This window comes from Leptonotus elevatus, chromosome 10 (assembly GCF_054856555.1).
Source record: "Leptonotus elevatus isolate MCC_2025b chromosome 10, RoL_Lele_1.0, whole genome shotgun sequence".
NCBI lineage: Eukaryota > Metazoa > Chordata > Actinopteri > Syngnathiformes > Syngnathidae > Leptonotus > Leptonotus elevatus.
The window spans coordinates 22,555,346-22,565,328 of NC_141248.1; the positions used below are offsets into that span (position 1 = coordinate 22,555,346).

Below are 9,983 nucleotides of genomic sequence, written 5' to 3' on the forward strand. Positions count from 1 at the left end.
CGGTAAAACGCTTCGCGAATGGATGGCGACCACTTGCCTAAAATTGGAGGGGGAAAAAAATCCACTTTGGATAAAATTAATGAATTTGATGTCCTTACTGCCCCCCCCAAAAAATCACAATGACAAAATTTGGATTGACAAGTCTTTCATTCAGTAAACCTTCCCCTTCTTCTAAATTATTGAACATTCTTCTGAGATGTAATCGTTTTTATACTTTTAAAAAATTTTCCTGAACATAACCAAACGTATGTTTCCCAGATCCGGGTAACAAAGCAACATTTGAATGAAGTCAAGACAGAACTTAATTCACCTCCATTTCTTTATTTCTTAGAAAGACCAACCGTGTGCTCAAATTGTGAGATGAACAATTCATCTTGGGGATTCAAATTTGTATCAAAAAGGAAACGCGCTGTTGGTACAGTTTCAAGTTGACAAGAATCCCGACGCGCTGCAACTGGACTGAGAGGATGTACAAAAAAAACAAAACAAAAAAAAACACTCCACCAAGAAACCACAAAAATAAAATCAGAGCACACCGACAACATTTGCATGTTGTACAACAAATAAAAAATAATCTCACAGGAAGATGAAGTGCAATGATCAACAGCGTTGCAACACAGCGGAGCAGTCGCAAAAGACGTTTTTACGCTTCCTCAATTTCCTTTCATTCAGCAACACATTTTTCAACTGTTCCAAAGTGTGATGGGATGTTTCGGTGATCGACTCCAAGGGATGGGGGGGGGAAACGTGCTCCTTCAGTGTCTTCGTTTCATGTATTTAGATCATTTTTTCTCAGTTCTGTAGAAAAGAAGAAAAAAAAAACACGTTTATATTACTGGCTTTGATAAAAAAAAAAAAATAATAATAATAATCATTAAAAGCAAAAATGTGACAAGGCTGGACATGCATTTAAATACACAGCAGAACAAAAAACAAAAAAATCAATGATGCGAACAATGCTGATGACTTTGGCTCACAACACACCAACCTTAAAAAAGGCAGAGGTAAATCAATGAATGGGGAACAATGCAGCATGGACATGGCTATCGAGTACTTGTCATGTTCATGGCGTGATCAGTGCAAGAAGGCAAACCAGCAAGTTAGGATGAGTGAGCGGGGGGGGGGGGGGGGGGGCACCGCACAGCCACGCATGCTGCCAGCCGTGACACAAAAGCACGTGGAAGCCCTTACTTGAGCCTGGGAGCGCAACCGGCTCGTTTGTTACAAAAACGGCCGCTTTATCGGAGGCTCCGATACTTTGCCAACCTACTACTTTGCTCAGCGGCAATCCTGCAAGAGGAGTAAAGAGACAGCGGCATGTGGATAAAGGAGACGAAGACGACGACGGCGGCGACGAGAAAGTCGCACGGCAGCGAGACCTCATTAGTTTAAGTTGCCTACTTGCAGAAAAATAATTAAAAAAAAAAAAAGGGAAAGAAGTGAAGCAAAAGAAACATTCAGGCAGTGGGCAAGTGATAAATAAATAAATAAATATATATGTAATTACAAAAAAATTAAACAAAAACTAGTGATAAATTGCTCAATCAGATACTTGACGGGCTCAGGTGTGCACTGATATCGAATTTTGCGTGCCAAGACACCATCCATCCATCCATCCATTTTCTGTACCGCTTGTCCTCACAAGGGTCGCGGGGGTTGCTGGAGCCTATCCCAGCTGGCTTCGGGCAGTAGGCGGGGTACACCCTGAACTGGTTGCCAGCCAATCGCAGGGCACACAGAGACGAACAACCATACTCACAATCACACCTATGGACAATTTGGAGTGTCCAATTCACCTGCCATGCATGTTTTTGGAATGTGGGAGGAAACCGGAGTACCCGGAGAAAACCCACGCAAGCACGGGGAGAACATGCAAACTCCACCCAGGAAGGCCGAAGCCCGGACTTGATCTCACAACCTTTGCACTGGGAGGCGGACGTGCTAACCAGTCAGCCACCGTGCCGCCCTGTGCCAAGACACAAGGACAGCAATTTTCGAAGAACTATCAAGAGCCCTCGAAAAACTGAAACAATTTACACGCGAAGGCCTCCGACTACGCTGTGCGCCGGTACGAAGGACAAGGAAGTTCCCTTGTGCGCGCCCTCCGACGCATTTACCTCTTCACTGCTTTCTGTGCCAGCATGCGGTTCCCGGCCAGGAATGTGACAGCACCTATGACTGCCAGGTACTTAAGTGTCTGGAACATGTTCAGGTGGGTCCAGTAGACGTACATCAGGCCCAGCACAGCTGCGGAAGAAATCAATTGCAAAAAGGTTTGAGAACGATAAAACACAGGAAAACGACGCTACGTTACATCATTCACGCAGACAATAAAACGCTTCATGCATGTTTAGGTTAAAAATATCATCAAAAAGTAGCGATGGACAAATGAAGCATTTGTGATATTTTGAGACTCCGCTAGATGGCGCGCTTGAAACGTAAGCAATTTCCATCGCACTAATCTTCATTTTGAAAGCAACGCCAAATAAGATTTGAACCGTCAACTCGTGTTTTCTTAATTCTGCCGATGAAACATTGACTTACAGCTCGATTGATGAAACCTGCGAGGGTCTGTATCCTTTTTACTTGCACTAAACAACTTCTGAGGACGATGGCGGGGACACACACAAAAAAACGACCGTACAAACACGCAGACGGTTTTACGGCACACGTTTCCCACCATTCATAACGAAGACGGAAGTCGAGTCGAGCGTGGTGAACGCAATTACTGTTATCAAGGAGAAGCTGAACAACTAACTAAGAAATGATTTATTTATTTTTCTGGGGAGACAAAAAAAATAAAAAATAAAAAAAATAAAGGACCCTACCTGGATAAAAGCACAGTAAAGGACTAATATTGGCCATTCCATCGCTGGCGTGCGTTCAAAGACGAGGGTTTTTTTCCAAGCGACGCTGCCTTTGCGGGCCTCGGCTCTTTTCCGACTGGACGAGTCGGTCGCTTTCCATGCTCACATCAAAATCATTATGCTGATGCACATACATTACATTTAAGCTCAAACTAAAAAATAAAATAAAAAACTGTTCATTGATCATCAGAAATGTCAACACTATTGCTTCCTGTATTTGTTTATCTCTTGTTGCTTTTAATGTACATTTTTGTAAATGTATTGCTTTTGTTAAGAAAATGTCATTTTCACTTTTTTTTTTTTTTTACGGGACTATTATCGTTGTGCAATTTATTTGTATCTTACTAGGGTGGCATTTACATCTGTCTCGGGACTGCAGATGAAAAATTGGCTTTTGGCTAATTCTGGCATATTTACAGGAATGTTTATTAATATGTACTGTCCCTGATACAAAGTAATCAATCAATCAATCAATCAATGTTAGCTATTGGAAACGTGCGTGGTAGTAATCAATAGCCATGAGCTTGGTAGTTCGCCCTTTCACACTGACCCCGTTGTGTCGTGTGCTTTCGTCTTTACAAAGTGCTTGTGAATGCATCGCGGGAAGGGAGGGAGCGCAGCCGTTTGCGTGTTGAAAATAAAGAAGTAAAACCCTACGTCGGCAGCCCTTTAACATGCTGTATAGAGAAAAAAAACATAAAACAGATGAACTACCTCATCCTTCACACAGCCACGGCAAAAAAAATTTTAATTCCTGACTACCGGGAGATGAGGATTTCACCACGCTATGGGCTGGTCCTCATGGGAAATGTGGTCTTCATTCAAGGCAAAACACTACCAAACACTGCCACTATAATCAACAAAAACGGAATATTGCTAAGCCTTGCTTTGAACCAAGCGCACCATCTAGAGGAGTAAACAAAATACATATGTATCGCAAGTGCTTCACGAAACTTAATTTTCCCATCACTAGCCAAAAGACTTTCGTCACTGAAACGCACAAACTTTTAAAGCGAGCATGCTGCAGGCTAACCCGTTAGCAAACATCCCTACAGAAGGACCACCTTTGCAACTTACATTTGGAAAAATGCAGAAAATGATCCAGAGGAGGAATATTTAGTTGAGGTTTTTAAGGTACTCATGTTTTTTATCAGCCTCGGTTCCAAACTAAAAACAATTTTCATTTCAATACATCACTATTAAAAAAAAAGGAGACACTTTTGGATTTGCTAAGATTTGCACAGCAATTCGACAGCATCATCACGGACCCGTGACTGTCGCGCTTCAACCAAACAGCAAACTTTGGGTACCGTTTCGAAAGAGAGACCAACCTGCATGTCCGACATGGAAGAGCAGGGTGCTGGGAGAAAAGCTAAAGTTGGAAATGTTTGCCCCGAGCTTAATCCACTGCAATGAAGAGCAGAAACAAAAAATGTGTCAAAATCTTGTCATATGGAAAAGCAAACAAAAGCAGTGGGAAATATAACAAGGCCTTATTGGCTCAACTGAAAACTTTCAATTCTGGGATAAAGATCAAATCGGGCTCGATATTCAAATTGAGAAAGTATTCTTCTAATTAACCTTCATTTTATTCATGATTCAAAGAACTGGTAAGCAGTTTTTTCTAAATGTAAAAGTAACTTGGCTCATTGCAACATTTTCCATATCGTGACCGCCATCAAAATACGATACGAGTGCATTGCTACCAGGATGAGCAGAAGCAGGAGGGGAGACAGGACGAGTGCAGTGAATGCGTTGGAAACAACCGTTGGAGGCTTCTTCTCTGGTTCCCTGAACAAATGCTGCAACAGGCAGACGAGCATTTAAAATGGCGGATTTCACCCAGAAAATACAACACAATTATTCAAGTGGATGTTTTACTTGGATATCTGGTTTGGGGACGTAAAGAGTTTTGGGTTGAATGGTCGCCGGGGCTTCCTCATCGGCAAACCTCAGCACAACATCCGCCTGCGAACAGACGAACGGCGAACGTTACGTCGGGCACGATGCGGAAGACGAGATTTACCGTACAACGACGGCGACGACGGCGGCGACGGCGACGGCGACACTCACCACATTCCACAAGATGGGGTTCTCCAGCGTGGCATCCCCAACCATGAGATCGAGGGAATATACGCCGGAGATAAGGGCAAACTCCGTTTTGCGCTCCGCTGCGTCCAACTCAAACTTGTACAGGCCCTTGGTATCGGGCTCGGCAACAAAAACAACCTCTTGGCCAGTTTTCTGATTGTGCAGCCGGACGAAAGTCTGTGAGAGAAAAACGGAGCAAAACGTTAGGCACTTTCGGGGGGGGGGGGGGGGGGGATGCTCACGCCCTGCGTCGATTCCACACCTGGTGAGGCAGAAGTTCAACTCCAGTGTTGACATCAACCAGCTGGAAGGCCATGGCAAAGTTCTGGTGGCTATCAGCTGTGAATGAGCTCTTGGCTTTGGAAGGATACTCGACTCTGCGCCATTTGAAAACAACATCGAGTCAGTCACTCCCGAGCGGAAGGCAAAAAGGCGTCGCCGTCTTCCATTTCTCACCTGCTCGTCTTTGTGCCGATGCTCTGGTCCTTATCCACCACGGAGAGGTCCATGTTGGTAATGGCCACCTCCGTCGACACTTTCACTTTGAGCTACACGTCAACGGCATCAAGTTAAATCGATTGATTGATTGATTGATGCATCAAATGAGGGCTTAGGCCAAGTACTATTAGAGCCATACAAAAAAGATTGTTGGTAGATTTGAAAAGAGGACCGTTATGAAAAATGCACTTCTAACGTCTTTACAGATGCTCGCTTTTCCTCCTCACTCTGGACTTTGCTTCCACTGGTAACAAGTCATTGAAAGTGTCTTAACCGAAAACGAGGAAACCAACGGCAAAAAACGAAACATCAAATAAAAATGAGAAAACCTTGAGAGAGAAAAAAAAAAAAGAAGCCTTATGGCACGAAACCAAAGATGCTTTTTTTGGACCCTTTTCACCCTTAATTAAAATACATAAATTGAATCTCACCTCAACATGATTGGCAATCAAGCGACTATCACCGGTCACAGAAACCGTGAACTGGTAATATCCACTGGCTGGTTGCTGGGACATGAAGTTCAGTTCAAAGACGCCACTGAAAAGCAGGAAATATTCATTTTTACATAACATCTTCACCGTCAAAACTAAAGCACATCCAATAAATAAATGAAATAAATCTAGGTGTCAGGCGATTAATTAAAAAAAAATGAAATTAATCGCATGACTTCAATAGTGAACTCACGATTAATCTGATATTTTATATCTGTTCTAAATGTACAATAAAACAAATGTTCCGAAGTTTCATACTCCTAAATAGAAATACGGCTGCATCTTTTAGTCATTTCATAAAAATTCATTAAATTAAGTTAGAATTAGAAAGACGTACTGTAAAAAGCCAGTGCGAAATTGATTTGTGTTGGTAATTTTTCTGCCACTAGATGGCATCATTGCATTTGTAAGATGGTGACAGCTCAGTGCATTTTTCTTTTCATATTAAGAGCTATCTAATCTTTAACATAAAGTAACTTGTAAAATTCTGCACATTTTTAAAATAGTAAAAAACAACTTGACCCCAATCTCCACAGATATATGCATTATTATTAAATGTATTGCTGCTAAATTTTGACGTGGACATGACTGCTGCATGGCAACTGGAATTCCCCCAATACAGGCTTTCAAAGTAAGGGGTGGTCATTAATCGCGCATCCAAAAAAAAACGAGCGGCAGTAAAGGAAATGAAAATGAACGCACTGATTTTGACACCACTAAATAAAACACAACCATGCACGTAAAACCGATAACTCTTTTTTGACACCTACTCATTAAGCGTGAACGGCGATTGTCCAAGAATGACGCTCTTGGAGGCCACCGCATACGCACTTTCCACTTGCACGTTGGCTGAGGCCAGAGGCTGAGACATGACGTCAGTAACGAGGATCTGCGTTGTGAGAGCGACAAACGCGATGACTTGAGCTCATTCAACGGAACGCACATACAAATACTGCCATGGCGTCCATCCCACATTTATACCTGCAGGGTTGGCTGGCTGTGCGACACAGTGGGCGGGCCATGCGTGTTGACGACCACCGGAACATGAAAACGGTTGTTGGCGAGGGTAGCGGCGGCGCCTGCCACGCTGAAGGCCTCGGCCAGAGAGTCCCAGGACTTCTTGCTGAAAATGGAGTTCACCAGCTGAATGACTTGGTCCTGTGGAAAGAACACATTTACATTGGCAGGAGATCAGTCATATTTAATTTTTCTACAAAATAAATTCACATTTTTATTCAAATCTTGTTCAATTATTTTAGCTCATTTGCTCCCAAAAACATATACAGTGTAAATACGGTCTATTTTAAATATTGCCATGGTTACAAAGTGTTTTTTTTATGCTAGAGCATACAGAAGGCTTGGATGCAGTCTCTAAACTGAAGAGAATTCTTGAAGCAATGGTAGTTGTTACAAAAACGGCCAGCAGGTGGAAGCAGAGTATAAGAGATCAACCAGGGCCACGTTGCGAAAAACTCTCTTCCTCAATGTTTGGAACAGATTTGAGAATAATGATGAAACTTAGCTATATTCTAATGCTAATTGCTGCAAAATAGATAGAAATATACTTTTTTTTTTCCTGATGAAAGAAGAGACTCTAATCTTCTTTTGGTAGTTTCCATGTTTTATAGCAATAGAACACAATATTCTGCGGGCCTGGAAAATCAGTCAAAATCCAGTAAAACAGCCAGGAGTGAAGGGGGTTAAAATGGCTGGGAGTGAATGAGTTAAGCAATTGATTAGTTGAGTTATTGTAAACACAATTGGAAAAAATATGTTACATAGATTTTGCAATAATTTATATATTTTGTCACATAATTGGATAATTAAGTATGGCCAAGTGTTTTTAAAACAAAAAAATATTTAACTATTTTATACATTTGTATTTTAACTCATTGACCTCGCACATCTGTCCATTTAAAAAAAAAAAAAACGGCCCACGTTCGCCCACAGATTGGCAATGACATACAACATATAATCCAACCTGTTTGAGAGGCGGCTCTACATCCACATGATCTGACAAGGCATACGCAGCAGTAACAAACGTGGCAGTGGCCTCCAGTCCTTCTTCAAAATGGAGGAAGATGCCACCAAGATCATCTAAACGTGCCGTCAGATCCTGAGAGTAAAAAAAAACAAAAAAAAAAAAAAACAGCTCATGTGGCTTGTTGCCAAAGATAAGCACCATAGCCCCACCTAGTGGATGTCAAAGTCCTCACCTCAATTTCCTCAAGTATTCCTCCAAGTTCTGCCTGCTGGGAAAGGCGGGTGGCTGTTTGCAGAGCTAAGGTAATGCTGTCCAAAAAGATATTCATCAGATCCAAAAAAAACACTCACGCACAAAAGACTCCATTTCCCAACACAACTTACGACATGACATTGTCATCCTTGTTGATGCGAGCTGTGAGCGCACTGACGACCTCCTGAGAGGTCAGAGGAAGCCCCAGGGAGCTCAGCGCGCTCACGGCCCGGTGAATTTGAGTCATGGTGGAATCTTCGCTGACAGCAGCCATAAGGATGTCTCGGGTTTCATTGGACACAGTGATCTAAGCAATGACAGAAAATGGTAAACCGACTGAGGTTATTAGTGCTTTCAAGGGTTAGGTAACCTTTAGGTTTACATTATTTAATCAATTTCCCGACATTGAAAATGACCAGACTTTCACTGCCTTTTAATTGTCACCACATTAGTGAAATGGGTTTTTTAGTTTGCGCAAAATTAAAATTTTCTATCAAGCAGCCTCCACAAACAACCTCAAATATAACTGATGATTTTTTTTTAGCACTTTCAGTATGTGAATTAACTAAATCAATTAATTGGAAGCAACAACAGGATGGAGGCAGAGCCAAATCTGTCTCTAGAAAAAAGGTACAAAATTCCCCATCACTATGTGTTTGACATCTTCAAGGCATATGTGAAATTATAAGACCAGGGTGGATGTGCTCGTTCATACCTCACATCCGGATAAGGCTCGGCTGGTCTCCGCAGCGAAGAAGACTGAGTCGACACTAGTGGGATCAAGCTGCGATTTCAGGAACTCGCATACTGCCTAAAAATTTGCAATTCATTCATTAATTTCAATTAAGGCAAACCTCAATACAACGTCCAAGACGTGGCCAATCTTTTAGGATAAAACGTGCCTTGTGCTCAGGAACATTGGCTCCAAGTTTGGTGAGGCCCACGACAGAGTAGTAGGCCGACTCCAGGTCTGAGATGGGTTGGCTCAGTTGATTTTGAAGTCGAGCAATATCGGAGAGGGAAAGATAGTGACCTGGCGTGAGCGTCTGGGCTCCAATCCGAGCCAGGCTGAGGAGGAGCAACCCGAGAAGCCCTGTGAACAGACAAAAATCAAAGTTGACCCCTCTACCGCGTTTGTTATGTATTTTTGTTAGCCTTGATCGCTACAGTTCTCGATTCATAGACACAACGGTGCGTTTCATTTTGTCGCGCTTTCATTGCAGGCGTTCGCTACAAAGCCAAAGCTAGCTAACGACAGCAAGCAGCGGTACTTTTGACACAGAGGCCGTGAGCTACTTTCACATATATTCAGCGCAATGCAACACCTTATCAGATGGCTAACAGAATAAACATTGAATATATTTTAAAACTGCTTCAAATTGTGTATGCTAAAACAACGATTCATTCACTCACTTAACAGTTTCATGTCTGGCAGTCGAATGCAGCGTCACCAAAACGGACGATTACTTCCGGTGCATTACTCGACCTGTCAAAGGAGAAAGTAATATCCGGTTTGTGTTTTCACAATAATGGATTATTTTTCTTTTTTAAACATTCTTAAGAATTGCGGGAATAATGAAAACATGATACATAGATTTGATCCAAACAATATATCCATCCAGTTGTAGTTTTTGGGTGAATTAAGAAACGAAATAGTTAATTTAGTCTGTTCTTGTTAGTGCACAAAAAAAATCAAATTGACACAATTAATTATAGATCATAATTTCCCCCTATTTTCTTCGGAAGCATGTTATTTTTATTTTATTTTAAATATGAGAGTATCCGCACACAATTTAATTT

At 42.0% G+C, this 9,983-nt stretch overlaps 1 protein-coding gene across 2 annotated transcripts; it reads right to left on the bottom strand.

The window, feature by feature from the left end:
* Positions 1–305: 305 nt before the first annotated feature.
* rpn2 (ribophorin II) lies at positions 306–9,684 on the bottom strand. 2 transcript variants are annotated; one of them, XM_086087893.1, is made up of 18 exons: positions 9,597–9,684; positions 9,082–9,276; positions 8,899–8,990; positions 8,315–8,490; positions 8,164–8,239; positions 7,929–8,063; positions 6,929–7,105; positions 6,718–6,836; positions 5,888–5,993; positions 5,415–5,506; positions 5,221–5,335; positions 4,941–5,135; positions 4,749–4,835; positions 4,574–4,669; positions 4,199–4,274; positions 2,118–2,247; positions 1,192–1,290; positions 306–798 (listed from the first exon to the last, which is right to left on the bottom strand). In XM_086087893.1, the coding sequence occupies exons 1-17, from the start codon at positions 9,607–9,609 to the stop codon at positions 1,239–1,241; spliced, it is 1,932 nt and encodes a 643-aa protein (XP_085944019.1). In that variant the 5' UTR covers positions 9,610–9,684; the 3' UTR covers positions 306–798; positions 1,192–1,238. The 2 variants fall into 2 exon arrangements, with proteins under 2 accessions (XP_085944019.1, XP_085944020.1); XM_086087894.1 differs by lacking the exon at positions 1,192–1,290.
* Positions 9,685–9,983: the final 299 nt, after the last annotated feature.